Here is an 18,354-nt window from a genome sequence, read left to right on the forward strand (position 1 = left end):
GACATAATGAAATAACACCCCAAAGTAAATTGTTTAAGTCAAGTGTGCAACAGAGTGTAATCTTGTAACAAAAATGTAATCACCAATGTTTACATTTACCTTTTTTTGTGATCATTCTGTGTGTATGTGTCTTCATATTATAGTGGAGCAGCCTCCAACCATAGTAACTCACACATCTGGTCCCGTTGTTGCTCTTCCTTATGATCACACCGTAACTATCAGGTGTGAAGCGAGGGGCAACCCACCTCCAGAGTAAGTGACATCAACATGTCATAAAAGACAAAAAAAACAACCAAATACCATCACCGATTCAGATTATCTGTCACAAAAGATCATATCTTTCATCAGTTGCACAACCTATTCAGTATATCAGTGAATTACTGAGGAAACCTGCTGTTTATTTTGCTTCAACAGATACAGATGGACAAAAGATGGAGAAGATTTTATCCCTCCACACGTTACGACAAACAAAACACACCACACAGATGGCACTTTTGTGCTTCACACCAAGGACCTTGCCCACTTTAAGGGTAGATACCAATGCTACGCTTCCAACAAGCTGGGCACTGCCATGACGGAGGAGATTGAACTGATAGTTACCAGTGAGTAACCTTTAAGAAGTTCATCTATTATGTGATATTGCTGTCTAATACTTTTCAAAGTCACCATATGTGGGCATTTTCTTTTCAACTTATCACAATGAGGTTTACGATTTCTTTAATGTCTGTTTTTTTGATTAGGTATCCCCAAGTTTCCCAAGGAGGCAATTGCCCCCATTGTGGTTAAGGAGGGAGAGCCAATCACACTGCACTGTAACCCTCCAGAAGGCGTGGCCCCACGTAAGATCTACTGGATGACTATTGGTAAGTCAAGAGGCAACTGTACATGCTTAGAATTTAAATGGTTGATATGTTGGATGGTTGACTCCCTCCAAAAAGTAGTTAATGTTCTTCAACTATAAAGACTCTTCAAGCCACCACCTCCCGTTCACTTTTGTTACATTGATGGTGCACGGATAGAAGAGGCAAAACGCTCGCCCACCTTTGCCTTCTTCTCGGTTCAATCCTTGGTTAGTGGGTACATCTGACTTGATTGATCTAAATTAACTAAGTCATACAACGTTTCAGGAGGCCATGTGAAGTGTTTATACCTGTGGGTTGAAAAGCCTGCCATCACAGATAGAGTTGATGAATCGTACAAATAGTGATAACGTTGCACACATTTGGACGGTCTCTCTTCAAAGGAAAAGCTTGTGTATACATGACAAGTGTCAAAAAGGAAAAAGAGAGCATGAGATGGGAGTTTAAATCCTGGCTTCTTTCTCTCCTCTGCATACCTGCCCAATACCTGGCACAAGGTGGGTGGGACTGACTGTTTTCGAAAATTAAAAATCTTGATGAATGCAGGATGGAGTGTTTCAGAAGCTACAAGACAAACAAGTATTCAAAGCATGAGTGGGAATTCTGTAAGGGATCACATCCATGTCACTACGCTAGTGTTGTGCAGGGTTCTAGGCTGGGATAGTGTGAAGTTCTGTCTGCGTCACAACTTGCTGAAGTTTCCCACAGATGAAAAGAATAAGCTAGCAGCACCATGTGCTTGGGAAGAGGCATGTCCTCTGGCTGTCCTCACCCTCAACTGGACATCAGTGAAGTTAGCAGTGACAGTAAGGACAGTTAAGGAAAGGTACACACTTGAGGCCCACAAGTTTACCTCACACCAGGGCCCTTCTTCCCACCACTGTCAAAAAAGTCACTGACTGTGTAAAAAGTAACCTCAGTTCTGTCTGAAGTGCTTTGTCAATACAGAGTTTTCTGTCCAACCCCTTGAGAGCTCCTCAACCGCCTCCAACAAACCCGACTGATGTCAGAAAGTAAAATATATGAGTTTGGGTACGGGTTGAGTTTGCCCAGAGGCATGGGACAGAGTGAAAACACTTGTTTTAAAGTTAGTTTAAAATCTTTGTTTTCTACCCTTAGTCTTAGTTTGACACATTTATCATCATCGAACATAATACAGGATACACAGTAGCTTGTCTTAAAAATATGCACATATCAAAGAAAACCGTGATGATATGTGGCTTCACTCCGTTGCAGAACATCGGGCTCTCTGCGTGAAGTCTATGTGCATGAGTTGGAAGAATTTTTTGTATTAGTGAACTATCTTTCCCTCAAGTGCCATGTAACATGAGTCAGAACCAAACATCCAAAAATCAAAAACAAGCCACCAAAAACACTGAAATTACTTTACTATACTTATTATGAACAATAATTTCTGAGGATGAACTTAGGGTTTATAGTGACTACATTAGCAATACTTACTCTGCTTTGCATTTCACATGGGCATACAGTCCTAAAAATGGCCAATTTCTGGATCTTTTGAGCACAGTTAATGAAAACAGACAATTGGAGACATCTATCTATTGAGAAGAAACTGACAGAAGTACTATTTTACATACCACTAGTTGAAATCCTGAACATATGATCAGTAACATACCATATGGTCAGTTTGTAAGATTGAGAAGAATATGTAGTGAAGAATGGGATTATTAAGTAAAGGCTATAGAAATGTGGCGGAGATACTGGGTACCCTGCCCTTTCCGTTCAATGTTAAAAGGACAAAGGTAGGACCTACAAATTATTTGGCCTACGGCACTTAATAGTTCCTTGTCAGTGAGCTTCATAATAGTCTGTTAATGGACTTATGTGATATGATATTATATTATTATTATTTTAAATTTTGTGATATTATTCACATGTATGCTGTTTCTATTATAGTATTTTGTGCAAGATGTTGATTTTATAAAAATTAAAAAAGACAACAAAACGTAAGAGAAAAAATGGAAAGTGGGAGTACATGTGACCTACGCAGTGCAGATTTAGCACACCTGTGAGTGTTTTTGCAATTTCACTGTGTGAACCTGAAGCCATAGGCGAAACGAGTTGTTCCTTAACAAAGATAGTAAAGTCGTTTCAGCGTGCAGTGACTTGTCTTTGATTTTTCATTGCCAAATCCAACAACTTATCAGCACCTGACTTTTGTTGCTGCTCACTTTCTTGTTTTTTATTAGTTTGCTTTGAACATTGACTAAACAACCAATGACTTAAGGCTATGTCATAAATGAAGCTGTGAAGCGCTGTGAATGGGCTGACCGAGGAGTGACACAGAGCGTCACTGACCCGTGGCTTAAATAACGTCTCTATGTAAACCAAATATGCGGTCACAGTGCACTTACAGTATGAGTTCTATACAAGGAAACTCCTCAGGGCATTTCCATTAGCGTCTAGCATATGTGAGGCTACGCTTTGTTGCAATTTGTTATCATGTGTCTCATTATGAGGTTGTTGCTACACCTGATGGATGCATTTAAGAAGTTCTATCCAATGTGTGCTTTCTTACCATTCAAAGTGAATCTCAAAAACATTATGCACAGACATTGTCTACATTGATAACATATCATTAACACAAATATGCTCTTTTCCAGGTCTCCAGCACATTGAGCAGGATGAGAGGGTTTCCATGGGCATTGACGGCAACCTGTACTTCTCTAATGCCTTACAGAAAGACAATCGTCCGGACTACTGTTGCTTTGCCTCCTTCCCCAGAATACGCACCATCGTCCAGAAAAACGCCTTGGCTGTCGTTGTCAAGAGCTGTACGTTTGTAGCAAGTAGTCTATTTAGCTTTAACTGAAATACTGTAGCTCACAGTTTTAGCCTGACGTCAAGGACAGATCTCTGAGACAAAATAATGTGAAAGATCAGTACAGCCCATTTTGGCTTTATTTCAGAAGATATATTTTAAATGTTCCTCCATTGCATACCAAGAAGCAGTGCTTGTCTTGTCATGTTTATGCTCTGCTGTGACACTGGATTGAGCAATACATGTTGGTGAAGACAATGACTACGACTGCCAGTATTATTCTCACATTGTTGTTTCCATTCCAGTGAAACCTGACAATGAATCTGCTGACAGCAGTGCCCGTAAGTGATATTCACACATCAAAGCCTTCCCACTATAAGTCAAAACAGGTGTCATGCAAAGAGGCCGCATAGTTAGGTCTTGTATGTTGCAAAAGGTTGCAGATTGACTGTAATCTTGTGTGTTGATTGTATGACCATTGAAAAAAATTATACAAATGACTGAGAAAGACTGTTCTTTATGTTCAAAGCAGCTGAAGCCCCCCCAGTGAGAATGCCTGGCCTGCTGCTGCCCTCTGGTGTTCAGACAGAGAAGGTGCTGTTGAAGGGAGAGAACCTGCAGCTTGAGTGTATATCGCATGGATAGTATGTATACATGCTGTATCATCCCAACTGCAACCACTTTTTCACTAAAGATAATCTATTATTATATTTATCTACCATTTCAGCTCATAACATGTCTTTGTTTCATGTCGAAGTCCCACTCCGAAGATAGGATGGATGAAATTGGGAGACAGGCTTCCTCCACGGGCACAGCTGAACAACTTTGGGAAGATGTTGAAAATATCTGCTGTAGAAGAGAGTGATGGCGGGAAATACATGTGTACAGCCAAAAACTCTGCTGGAGAGGCTGTCCACTACTTTGACGTAATAGTAGAAGGTGGGTTAACATCAAGAGCTAATTATGCATGAATGTGTGGGGGGTGCTTTTATTTTTATTTTTTGTTTCAAAGAGAATGGTGTTGACACAGGGATGGCAGTTGTTTTGACTCAGACCAACGCAGCTTTTCTTAACATCTCCCAGAGCCGCCAAAGTGGCTGACAGAGCCTCCTCAGAGCCAGCTGACTGTGATCGGGTCTGATGTTCACATCAAGTGCTCGGTCAGTGGAAAGCCACCGCCAGACATAACATGGAGGAGGAATGGAGAAGTTTTCAGAGGTGAGTAGGAATAATTCTGGCTGTTGGTTTATGCATCTTTTGCCATAAAGGGCGGGAGGACAGTGCAGCGAGCAGCTGCACCAAACTTTGACCTCACAGCCCTCAGTTCAAGTCCACAAGTAGCTGCTATTGGGTTCTTCAAAGCTCATGAGACAAGCTTGATTTCTTGACAGAGAATGATTTGTACATTTTCAGAATTTAGAAGACAGACTACTCTGAATTGAAGTATACACTGGTGCCATAAAAAGTAATAGTCCTCTTCTCTTTACTGATTATTATTTGCACATAAAAGAAAATGTGACCAAAAAATGTCTTGCTGCCAAAATGTCTGAGTAAGAATGATTTAATTTGATTATTGTTAAATGTCTTAGCTGGAAATACAACACAATCCTGCAGGAGTGGTGTAGTGGTGTAGTCTAGAGGTTACGGGTTGATATTGGCTTAAGATAGATATACTGGAGTCGGAGTATATTGTACAACGTGACAGTATGCAAAAAGAAACTGCAGTCCATACTGTAAATGTTTTCAAGGATTTGATCTATTCTTACGATTATATTTCTTAACAAATATCATTTCAAAATGATTTAATTTCCAGTGAAATTTGCTTTTCAAAATTTACCATCAAACCTTATATTTACACATAAGCTGTAGTTTTAAGCTGTAGTTTTTTGTTCAGCTGCAAAATGTCCTGCCTCAGTAGATGTCTTTGGGTCTTTCTTTATGTTAGGTGTTTGTGTAAAAAAGAAATATTGGCCGACACACTTTTTTAACGATTATTTTCAGTATGGGTTAATCTGACAATTTTGTTTTATTAAATGATTAATTTTTTGGTTATAAAATGTCAAATGATGTCAAAATTCAATCCATTTTCTTCCTACTAACAGCCAAAGATATTCAGTTTATATTGTTAGAAAACTCAGAAAAGTAAATATTCACATTTAAGAAACTAGAACCAGAGTGTGTTTGTCATTTTTGCTTGAAAAAGTACTTGTACAGTTTGTTGATTATCAGAATTGTTGCCAGTTTTCTGTTGATTGATTAGTCAACTAATCGTTTCAGCTAATATTGACATTAGTGTTAGCCTGAAAAAACATGTTATGTTTAAGTGCAGTCCTTGTAAAATGATTTTGATGTTATGTTTCTTTGTCTTTATGTTGCCGTCAGATGACCCATCCAGTGACACACGAGTGCTTGATGATACTGTGGTGATCCATAACGCCAGGCCAGAGGACAGTGCTGTCTACCAGTGTGAAGCCTCCAACAGTCATGGCAGTATTCTGGCCAACATTAACATCATGATCATGAGTGAGTATTACAGTCCTGCACAACCAGCGAGGACATAGTTACTACCTAATAAACACAGAGGCCACTTTATCAGGTACACCCTGAGTCTGGGAAATGTTGTGCAGTTTATGTGGGCTAACTAGCATTTCACAGTTCCTTCAGATTTTGAGCTAGTTCATTCCCTCTTCAAACCTTGTTTTATCTGATCCCAAACTTTCTAATGGTCCATTATCATCCTGGAGGCGTTTGCCAAAGGTAACATATTGCCTTTTTCCCCTGTCCCTGAGAAGTGCTTCCTTTAAACAATTTGTATATGCTGTCCTGTCTGTCTAGGTCTTCCTATTTTCTTTTATTTTTGTTAACTTATCTTTAAAGTTTCTAATTGTCTGTGACTGAAGCTGCCCGTTACTGGAAAGCCACACTCTTTGACCCAAATGTCCAGTTGGTCAGTGCTTTGGTTACCATAGTTGTTAATCATGTAATCAATACTAACTATTAACTCCATTACTGGAGATATCAGAGGATCTCGTTCCTTTTAGCTGTTAGTTGAACCCATTTTCTTTGTTTAGTTCTTAAATACCAAATTACCCAAGTGTAATAAAAATGTCTCTCTTCTCTTTAGGCATTTAACTAAGAATTAATTTACTAAAAATCTCATTTTGTTTTGAATTTTGGGAGGTTTGTTTTGTCTTACACTTATAAGGACCTTGAAGCGTCTGCTTGGGAAAAGATTGTTAACAGATCTGTAATTTTGAGGGTTTTTTTATAACTCTGTATTTTCTATATCATGGAAAAGCTTTTATACTGAAAAAACGTTTTTATTCTGTTTACAAAAGCATTTGTTCAACATTCACACATGTTCTGTTAGTTTGGTTTTTCCTCATTCACAATTCGTTCACACAAGGCTGTTTTCAGATCTCACTCAATTTTTTTTCATTCGCAGTTCAGTCATACATCTGCAGTAAACACATCCAGCATTCAACAATACTGTATATCTACTTTGGATTCCCTTAGAATACCATCCCCAGTAAAAACCCTTTTTACTTAAATTTTGTATTGACTCCTGTGACTCACACACCTCTCTTTTTATTATGGGTCCCAGACCCAAAAGAAAACACAACACAACAGTGATTTCCTGACTATAGTACTTTTACACCAAAGCTTTGTGGATTCACCCAGGCCCAACCTGTTGACACGTCTGTCACGTACACCCTGTTTGGTAGCGAGAATCGTTTCACTTGAATAGCCTACTCACCAAAAAGAAAGTGTTGCCAGCCATCAGGTTCTTATGGATCACAGCGGTGAGCAAGCCTCGGACACTCAGGCATCTCACCGATAGTTTGGAGGAGAGGTTTGAAGTCCAGAGCCCAAGACTCCAGCCGTGCACGGTTTTACCTTCAGCTCCGAGTGTCAAAGTCTTCTCACGCGTGTGATCCTGCCAACAACGGCAAAATTTGTGATGGCATTTCCAGTTTTCAAATAAACAGCTTAGGCAAACACTTGTCTTTCTGTGAATTTTATTTAAGTCTTCTGCAGAAGGAACTCACTGGGACTAACACGCATCAGAGTATAATCCAAGTGAGCTGCAGTGTCTCAGCAAATGCAGCTTTTATCCTAATCTCAGGATCATCACTATCTTACCACTGGAACATGTTGTCTTTCAGAGGTCCTCTGGAGGACATTCAATCTAAATCTATTGAAATGACCCCCTAGGCACATCGTAAAGCATCACACACATTTGCCTCCCACTGACTCGGTACCCGATTAACCAGAGGCCCTCAGTGAGTAACATTAATTACATGACTGTGTTTGGAGATGGTACTCATGGAATTCCCATTACACTATGACAAACGGAGCCTGGACAGGGTTTATATTAGATGCAGCCTATTTGGAACATTCTTTCACTCTTCTATAGAGCTGCAACAATAGTCAATTAATCGATTAGTTGATCAAAAGAAAAAAATATATTTCGATAACCGATTAATGGTTTAATTTTTTGGTTGTCATTTTTCAAGCAGAAAATGTCAAACATTTGCTGGTTCCAGCTTCTTAAATGTAAGGATTTGCTGTTGTTTGTTGTTTATGATAGTAAATGAATAATCTTTGGGTTTTGGACTGTTGGTTGGACAAAAGAAGCAATTTGAAGAGGTCACTTTGGACTCTGGGGAATTTTTTATATGTTTTTGACATTTTATAGACTCAACAATTAGTCAGTTAATAATGAAAATAATCAGAAGATTAATCAATAATGAAAATAATCATTAGTTGCAGCCCTACTTATCACTCAATTTTTGCTCCCTTGCTTACTGTAACTTCCTATTGGGTGACAGATGTAGCTCTGCATGTTTGTATTACTCGTGATTTGTCTGTTGGCACAAATGAGGAGTTTTGTCCCCAAGCTGATATATAACTGGATCTTTTATTTGTTGTAATATTCCTTAAAAGATATATGGCATATGGCTGCATTTATATAGCGCATTCATCCAAAGCACTTTACAATTTGCCTTTCATTTACCCATTCTCACACACACACACACACACACACACACAGGCAGTGAGCCACCATTCAAGGTACTGGACTGCACTTTCAGGGTTCAGTGTCTTGCAACACGCGGACAGGAGAAGCAGGGGATCCAGCCACCAAGCCTGTGATTGGTGGATGACCTGCTCTACCTCATGAGTCACATCCACTGCTATTAAATATACAACCTTGAACAAAAATGCCAGGCAGTCAGTCCCCTCTCAGATTATATGGCTCAAGTATTTTGCACTCACCTATTTCCATTATAACACTCAGTTCAATATCACTTGTTAGCAGGTCTGTGTACTGTGTACTTAATGTATGTGAGTCACCGTCTGGAGGAGTAGACTTAACTTCAGTGGAGGTGTACCTGATAAAGAGGCCATACAGAGAGTGCCCCCTCCTGGGTAGCTTTTGTTCTGCTAGCTGTAGTCTGTAATTCATTGCAATCTAATTGTTTTCATTTGTGTTTCAGAAAAATGAGGCATTTTATGATCAGCGTTCTAACATAAATGAGTATCTACTGCAGTACTAATTATGGGTAGCTGGAAGCTTTCTATCTTTGTGATTATCGATTATCAATTTATTTTTGTTTATTATTTTCTTGATTAATTGTTAATTGAGTGGCCTAAGTACAAAAAAAGGCCCATCACAATTTCCCAGAGCCCAAGTTTACATATTTAGCTTGTCTTGTCTCGTCTCATCAATGGTCCAAAACTCAAAGATTTTGCTTTTACTATCTTAGAAAACTAAGAAAACAGCCAATATTCACATTCTAAAATTTGGAATTAACAAAAAAAAATGTTGGCTGGCAATTCATTTTCTGTCGATTCATTGATTGATTGACTAATTATTTCAGCTCATAATACAACTAAATCGATAACTAGTAACTTGACATTTAAGCAGCTGTAATTTCCTCTTTCCACTTGCTCCCAGATATAACTCCTCAGATACTGACAAGGGACTACCAAGAGTATGCTGTAATACTGGGAGGGGACATCATCATGGACTGCAGTGTTTTCAGCTCTCCACCACCCTCCATCAGTTGGTAAGTGACCAGGGAGAATAGGTATTAGTTTCACAAAACATTTTAACACATATTGTCCCACGTATTGCAGACAGGAGAATGTCACCCCTTCGTTCTGTGTGATATGTTTTCTTCAGTTAACTGTGGTTTTTATTATTTAAATCACTGTCAGTCAGTTCGGTGTAGTTTGCAGATGTCTGTGCTGTAGTCTAGAGAATGAACCAGAGCACATATTGTATCACAGCAGTGAGTCATGCTATTAATCCCACACTGCTTCAGGTGTCTGCATGACATAGTCTGATGTTGACACTTATGTCTGTTTAATGAGATAATCCTCTTCCATTCCTTGAAATCGGGCTAATTAAATCCTATCAAGCACCACTGCTGTTCTGTTACATTTCTACGGAAGGGTAATAGGATCTCAGACAGTCTATGACAACACGCAACGTTACAAAGACCTTCACTATATTAGGATAGTTCTTCTGATTTTAATAGATGATATTCCACTTGAATTCAACAATCTTAAGCATAATTTGTTTTATGCTGTAACTCAAACCTGCCTGAGTAATCCGAAACCAGAAGCTTTAGTTCAGTGTTTATTTTGTATAGAAAGAATGTTGATTTATTTCAGTTGAAATTCAAGGAAAGAAAATAAATATTGAAGATAATATGGATTGAAGACGAATTCACCTGGACTGACAAAAATTAAATAGACAAGATTAACTTGTCCAGGGTGTGCCCGCCTCTCGCCCAACTCCAGCTGGGATTGGCTTCAGCATCCCTTGCGACCCGGTACACAGGATAAGCTGTTGACGATGGATGAATGGATGTAGCGAAATGGCACCTTAACTTCTGCTGTCGGATAAGTTGTACCAACACTCATAAACACTTTCTTTCCTAGGACCAAAGATGGGCTTCCAGATACCATCGAGGGGGAACGGGCTTTTGCTCTCCAAAATGGATCTTTGCAAATCTCCAATGCAGAAAAAAACGACAATGGGAAATATTCGTGTATTGCCTATAACACGGAGGGCTTGTCAGCCGTCAGTGCTGTGCTTCATGTGAAAGGTATCTCAGCAACATGATCAGTGCTTTCTAAAGCAGGAGTAGTACTAGTCACTGCACACAATTATTCATTAGAAGGCCATTTTGCCCAAATGATAAACAATTTCTGCTTAGCTAGACCAGTGAATTCAAGGTGAATTGACCCTTTAACGTTAAAGTCAATAAAAGTGGGGTTGTGTTATAACCACACGTGGCCTAGAAGATTTGTGACTGATACATACAAACCTGCAAGTTTGAGATCTGGGAGGTAGAATCCTTGTTTTATTTTATTTTCACAAAGCTCTGCTGTGAATGATCAAGTAGTTACAAATAAGTGGTCTGACTCCATCAGGGCATCTGAAATATGTTTGTGGTGAAAAGCCAATAAATATCTTTAGACTTTAAATTCATCTTTCATTGAAGTAAAAAAAAAAAAAATATGCAGCATAAATAATGCGGTGGAACATTTTGTAAATATATTTTCATGGACATTTCATAAATGCAAATTACCATGGACATTTATTGAGCAATGTCAAGACATTTACACTTTTATTACCGATTTTACTCACAAGGCAGTTACTTTGAGAAAAACTCATTTACAAAGTAAATAATTTGGCTCAGCTTCAGATATTCACATCTTATTTGAAGCATGCAGGAATTATGAATAATAATAGCCTAACAAGTCATTATTTTATGTTTAATGTATGTGCTGTTTGTGGCTTTCCCCCCCCTTATTTTTAGACCCCACGAAAATAATAAATCCACCTCAGGATGTACAGATCATCAGTGGGACCACAGCTCAGTTGATGTGCCAGGCAGAGTATGATAAAAGCCTGCTGGGCACCTTTGAGTTGGTATGGAGGAAAGATGGGAAGGAGATCCCACTTTCCTCTGAGGAAAATTCCAGGTAGGTGGCTGTGGTTTGATAGTGTTCCCATTAGTTTTCAGGGGCGCTTGTGTTTAAGATGGCTTTGTTTGGTGCCTTTATCTCTATGCTAATGCAAGGGAAGAAAAGTGCATTACAACTCCCTAAAAGATTTGTACCTTATCCTGATCAGTAGAGGGTCAAATACAGGGGATTTTGCTGGTCTTTTGTCTGCTTGATAAATGACTGATAACCTCCTTGGCAGAGGTAATAATTTTGTTTGCCTGGTTATTTGTTATCTAAAAAAAAATGCATCAAACAGTTAGGCACATAAATACATATCTGGAGATAGATACACACAAAATGTGCATATTGATGCTGATCCAGACTGAGGTATACAGGGAAAAATTTGAACTTTCCCTAGTGTTAAAATCAATGGCTAAGGACTATGCAGATTTGGTGGAGGTATCTGCTCACCGACTACTTTCTTCTTGATTGAATTTACATTCCAGCTATATACTTACCAATGTGCTTATATGTTCAGATATTTTGTGGCCGATGGTATGCTGCACATCATGAATGTGAACCTGAGTGATCAGGGAATATACACATGCATTGCTAGAACCAGCCTAGATGAGGACAATGCTACTGCACTGCTCACCGTACTGGGTAAGAGGGTTTGTAAATAACATAGTATCGAATCATCATTAATTATTGATTACACATTCTTTGAAAAGAACTTTGAATATAGACCGATATAAATTATTTAGTCCGAAGTGCTGCATTGTGACTTGGATGCCTGGTATTGATGTTTTGGGTATTACATTTGCTACTAAACAACTAATGTGTTGTAAATTTGTGTTGCAGACGTTCCTGATGCTCCCCAAAATTTAGAGATATCTGAAATTAAGAGTCCGAGAAATGTTCGCCTGTCTTGGGTACCAGGGAGTGATCATAACAGCTCGGTAACAGGTAAAAGTGAAAGTAGAAGAAGTAGAAAATCTGAGGTCTGAAAGGGAGTCGGGGCTGCTAAATAATGCAGAGAAACAACATTTACTCAAGAGATCATCAACAGTTGCTTCTATACTTTGTACTGTTGTGAATGTTAGCCGTTACACTTCAGATCACATCCTATAATGGTGTAATGACAATGACAATTATGGGCCCATGCCATCTCTGGCCAGCCCTATGACACTCCCCGGTTGAGCAAATGTAATATAATGTCTGAACACACACACACACACACACCCTAAAGTCTGCAGACTTCTGTTAAAAACTGGATTAGAATTGTTCTTTGATGCAAGTTCTAATTCAGTTACTGTACATGACTAAATTATGTCACATCTCCTTTGTTGTGAAAAGGAGAGATTTTGCTGCAAATAGCCTTGAAGTACTGAGGACCCTGGCAGGGAAGCTTATTTCAAATGCTTCAAAAAAGGGACTAATTTATTCTGGGAACTTAGTGATGATAAGAAGTTATATTAACTGATAAATGTATCCTCTTGTAGGCTTTTAATGTTTGCTAGCTTTGGAATGTGTTATCTATGATCAGATATTAGAATAGACATGCCTGAAGAAGATCCCTTGTTAGAGTGAAATGCACAGTCATTTTATTTGTTTAATTAAGAATCTTCGAGCAATAGACATCAGTTGAGGCCAGGTCTTTTCTGAACAATCTCTGTATATCACACAGTTCGGCTCAGCACCAGGTGGATGTGTGTAGAAATATTCATTTAATGTAATTGGTTTGCTAGGGAAATTGCCAAAAGCTATGACTGTGTCTGAAATCACTCCCTTGTTTACTCATTGATCATTCCCCACATGATAAATAGTCATTTGGGTACTCTTAGCAAGTAGTTAACTGAGACGCTTATGAATCATCCTAATTTTTGATACACTTAGTGTTGCATAACTAATTTATACATCTTTCATTTCAGAATCAAGGATTGAGCCATGCAGTAGGGGATTTTTGGCAAAACGTATTTATAGTTTAGTTGCAATAGCTTATTTCTTTGGCCTCTCGGGAAAGCGGAAACAAGTTTTGATTGAGCAAGTCGTGACAACATAATACTGACTGAGTTGATCTGGTGAACTTGTTAGCAAACAGTAGCTTATTTACACACCCAGCGACATTGTCATTTATTTGGAGTCATGTTTCTGGCCACGTGCTGAACGCATGTCCAATATTCACTCTTGTTTTGCTCTGGTTTCGGTCTCCAACTCCTGAATGGAAATAGCTGGCTCCTTAGCTGCTAAATGCTCCACTGTGTGTTGTTCACCAGCTAAGTTTGTCTGTTGTCTGGTGCTGAGCAGATAGTGTAGGGTTTTTTGATCACTCCGCTGCAGCAGGTACTATGAGAACTGTAAAAGTAAACCAAAACAGCAAAGTTGCATGCCGGACAGTTAAGCAGTTGAGCTGAAACACGAAATAAACCTGTTAGGCTGAGAAGAGGTTCATCACTAAGTGCGACCGGTTTTTCATCGTCAAATTATTTTATTTAAGTTTAAATTTTTTTTGATTAAATCTGCTTCAAATCTATTTCTGAGGGTGCAAATTTACATTTGAATGAAATAACAAAAAGATAATTTAATACTGTATTGCATTGGTGCAGGAAAGTAACTTTTTAAGCTATAGTTCAAAGTTGTGAAGTTTTGGGAGATGCACTTTTTTAGATGAGATTAATACCACTCGTCTGTGAATTAAGTACAAAGCTGGAGTCAGGAGGCAATTAGCCTAGCTTGGCATAAAGAATGGAAAGCCAGGGGAAAACAGCTAACCTTGTTCTCTCTAAAGTTAAAAAAAATTCTCTTTCCCCACCCCACATAAGCTTTATGATAAGGTAAGCTAATCGCCCCAGACTCCAGTTTTGTACTTAATGCACAGACATGACATTGACATCTATCCTCATCAAGTCTCAAAGAAATCAAATAAATAGTTATTAGATGGTTGAACTATGCCTTACTGGCCTAGTAAAAGCATTAAACGTGTACTGTAATCAATAATGTATCATGGACTGTACTTTAAGTGAAATTAATAAAATGAGTTTAATGCATGCTTTCTCAGCAGTTGTGATTATCACTTGTATGGTAATGATTGAATGTGTATGTGTCTCTTCTTCGAGCACAGAATTTATAGTAGAGTATGAGGAGAGCCAATGGGACCCTGGCAAGTGGAAGGTGCTACAGAAAGTACCCGGTAACCAGGCAACAGCAGAGCTTGCACTACATGGACACCTAAACCACCAGTTCAGAGTTTATGCTGTTAATGCCGTTGGACCTGGACCCCCCAGTGAGCCAACTGAGAGATACAGAACACCCCCTGCTGGTGAGACTCGCTCCCTTTAATTAACATTTCCTGCTGTGGTTATCTGTTGATTGTGAAAGCTTGCAAAGTTTTAAAATCTTTAAAATTGTGCAGAGAGGTGCTGTGTTTAGAGGCCAGCCTTTGGCTACAGGACTTTGTAGTGGTAGGGAGAGTGGATATTTCTGAGTCTCAGAAGCCCTAAAAAGCACCAAGTATTAAATCCAGCACATGTTGCTGCTTAACCATGGTTGCTTAACCATACTACACTTGCCAAAAAGTCTGTTTTGGCTTAACAAAATGCATAGATATGTTATGTTAAACGCTGACTTAGGAAAACAGGGGATTTGGACCCAGGCGCAGACACCAGGCAGAGCAGATACAGTTTAGTTAATTGACACAAGGTGAAACTTACAAGTGAGATGAGGCAGGCAGTTCAAGATAAAGCAACACAAATCCAGAAACACAGTCAATAAGCCAGAATCCATTGAGGAACAGTGTTGAACACTAAACATAAACTGAGAAGTAGTGTTATGAACTGGTAGAGTGAGGGGAGCACACCAACTAAGTACCCTCTTGAGAATGAGATAACAAGACACAGGTGAACTTAATCACGCAATCAGGGAGCACACAGACAGGAAGCAAAACATGACAGTTACACCATGGGCTGGGCAACTTCAAAATAAAACAAGAAACAAGAAACAAACAAAATCATTCCAAAGCCGTGGAAGATATTTGCATTTTAGCAGTAAAATACTACAGTCTAAAATAGTCAGAATCCTTCATGCTATTTTTTCATTTGTTAATATATGATTATGTAACTTCTCTTCAAAGCCCCTGATAGGAACCCAGAAAACATCAAAATTCAAGGTCATCATCCTTATCAAATGGACATTAGCTGGGAGGTAAGAGAAAGAGAATATGTATCTATAAGATTGTAGAAACCATTAGAGTATGCAAGATTTCTAAGTCATCATCACACTGTCCTGTTGTAGCCACTGTTGCCCACTGAACACAATGGCCCAGGCCTGGAGTACAAGGTGAGCTACAGGAAACTTGGGGTGGAAAACAACTGGACTGACCATCTAGTCAGAAGACACCTTTTTGTTGTGAGGAACACATCTGCTTTTGTCCCCTACGAGATCAAAATTCAGAGCAGGAACAGCCACGGCTGGGCACCAGAACCTAAAGTTTTTACTGGTTACTCTGGAGAGGATGGTGAGTTATAGATTTAATACTTCCTCTACTGTATATATTCACATCATTCATATATTTAATGACAGAATTTCAGTATATATGTTTATATGTTTATATGCAACTCACTTCACTTCTGCTCTTTCATTAAACCATACCTTAAGGCTAAACTAACACATGTAGCTGTTGTTTTGCTTGTGACTTACTGTGAACTCTTTGTGTTATCATATTCTACCCTGTCATCAGTCGTCTTTTGGCATTGTCTGCGGGAAAATGTGTCAGGTTAAGTTTTTTCCTTTTTTCCTTTTGCCCATTGTTTTAACCCCGTGCAGGTGCGCAGTAGTGACTTTTCCTCCCCTCTGAAAAAAGACAAAAAAGAATAAACCCCTTTGCTGAATCCAGCGGGAGGCAGATAGCCTTTGTAGAGCAGAGGGATGTCAAATTTCCACTTCTGTCTCAGAAGCTGTGGGAGATTTGACAGATCACGACACACTTTGTACTGTAGACTTACTGAAGCACAATGGCTACTTTTCTCTCTAGTGTGTGCATTGCTTCTGTCCTTTCCTACTACCAGTACATTAACATGTAGAGAAGAAAGTACTGAGAGCATTTTCATTTCATGTTATGTGTTGGATTTATTACTGCTGAAAGTATAAAAAATACTCCAGATTTGAACAATGAAGCTGCCTAATTTGGTGTCCACCTGAGTATGTATTTGTGCACATTATTCTGATCTACCAGCATCACTGTTTTTACTTACCTCTTTCACCAGAAACAGATCATTTCTGAACAGTCTAAATCCAAAGAATATAAACAACTGTATTGTTTCATTATGGTAGGGATAGTCTCTGCAAAAGTGGCCTGTTGTCTGTATTTCTGACTTTCCTCTATGTGTTCTTCAGTCCCTACTGCAGCACCACGGAATGTAGCAGTGGAGGTGATCAACACCACTGTTCTGAGGGTTAGCTGGACCCCGGTTCCACCTGCCACAGTGAGAGGTCATCTAGGGGGCTACGATGTAAGTTTTCATGGTCTGAAAGCTTGATTTCTTTTACTCTACATTGTATAACTGACTGACTTTCAATGGCAACAGAGAGACTCTAAACAGCAGTGTTTTTTAGTGCTAACATATTACTTAGGCTGATGATACATGGGGCAACTTTTTGAGCAATGTTGCTGGGCAATCTTGTTAGAGGCAAGTCCGACTGTGTTAAAATGGATAGCGGCGGTGTGGGGCAGGTGGCGGGTTGCGGTGGGAAGGGGATTACGGTAGTAATCTTTACCCATTACCATTGACGACAATGTTGCCCTGCACGATTGCTGTAAAAGTTGCTCTGTGTATCATCAGCTTTAGTGCTTATATGAGATAGATACAAAGAGGTAATTAGCGTTAGTGTCATGAATAATGTAATATATAATGTGCAGTAATGACCTAATATCGACTTAGTAATCCGACCTATACAAAAATGACTGGTCTATGGGCACCTGCCGTTACTTACTAGATAATACTGGTGCCAAAATATAATGAGCTGCAGTTGCTACGGCTTTGTAAATGCAAACTAGCTAACTTACTCTCTAATCTGTAATTATAGCTTTTAGGTATTACTGTAATCTAACATAAAGTGCTATCAGTGTTTTCCTTTAAGTAACGACCATTATTGTTATAGTTCTTAAAGAACAGCAGGCTTCAAATAGTTGTTAATAATACTTGCTTAGATTTAAAAGGTTAACTTGGAAGGTCAAAATCATTTACCTGAATTACCCGGTGAAAATTTATTCTACCAAATTTTTTTTAAAGTCTCATTATGTTACCTATTCCCTATCCGTTTTCACTTACCTGTCTTTAGTGTGTCATAACCAAAGAAAGCTCACCATGAAAGAGACACCACTGATTTCCACTGTTTTGTCTTTTGTGTGCCGTTTTCAGCCAATAATGTAAATGCACAAACATTTTAATGTAGCAGGAGACAACTGAGACAACTGAAAATGTTGATTATGTGATTTTACAACAGTGTATCTTCTCCTTGTTTTAGTTGCTCCCCCATACCTGATTCAAATATTTTAAAGGAGACCTGTTATGCTGCATATCCAGTCCTATATGTTGTTCTGTGACTCCTGTATGACAGCTTTGCATGATTCAAGGTTTAAAAAAAAATCATTTTCTATCTTATACTGGCCCTTCATGTAGGCCTTCATTTCAGCCTCTGTCTGAAACAAGATGTGGATGCTCCTGTCTCTTTAAGGCCCACCCTCTCAAA

At 38.9% G+C, this 18,354-nt stretch overlaps 1 protein-coding gene across 9 annotated transcripts in view; it reads left to right on the top strand.

Moving 5' to 3' along the window:
- The window catches only part of LOC119906060 (neural cell adhesion molecule L1-like protein), a 61,129-nt gene that overhangs the window by 24,921 nt on the left and 17,854 nt on the right, over positions 1-18,354 (top strand). For 8 of the 9 annotated variants that reach the window (XM_038723552.1, XM_038723551.1, XM_038723554.1 and 5 more), the window contains exons 3-20: positions 144-252; positions 415-602; positions 741-863; positions 3,485-3,655; positions 3,948-3,983; positions 4,172-4,286; positions 4,400-4,581; positions 4,726-4,860; positions 6,025-6,165; positions 9,602-9,713; positions 10,594-10,760; positions 11,478-11,643; positions 12,146-12,270; positions 12,469-12,573; positions 14,729-14,926; positions 15,737-15,807; positions 15,898-16,120; positions 16,999-17,114. In XM_038723552.1, coding sequence (XP_038579480.1) covers positions 144-252; positions 415-602; positions 741-863; positions 3,485-3,655; positions 3,948-3,983; positions 4,172-4,286; positions 4,400-4,581; positions 4,726-4,860; positions 6,025-6,165; positions 9,602-9,713; positions 10,594-10,760; positions 11,478-11,643; positions 12,146-12,270; positions 12,469-12,573; positions 14,729-14,926; positions 15,737-15,807; positions 15,898-16,120; positions 16,999-17,114 — 2,483 coding nt within the window. The remainder of the gene's footprint in view (positions 1-143; positions 253-414; positions 603-740; positions 864-3,484; positions 3,656-3,947; positions 3,984-4,171; positions 4,287-4,399; positions 4,582-4,725; positions 4,861-6,024; positions 6,166-9,601; positions 9,714-10,593; positions 10,761-11,477; positions 11,644-12,145; positions 12,271-12,468; positions 12,574-14,728; positions 14,927-15,736; positions 15,808-15,897; positions 16,121-16,998; positions 17,115-18,354) is intronic. The other variant, XM_038723553.1, reaches the window with a different exon arrangement.

This window comes from Micropterus salmoides, unplaced genomic scaffold (genome assembly GCF_014851395.1).
Source record: "Micropterus salmoides isolate LMB-PRFRI ecotype aquatic unplaced genomic scaffold, ASM1485139v1 Ms_hic_scaffold_16, whole genome shotgun sequence".
Taxonomy (NCBI): Eukaryota; Metazoa; Chordata; class Actinopteri; order Centrarchiformes; family Centrarchidae; genus Micropterus; species Micropterus salmoides.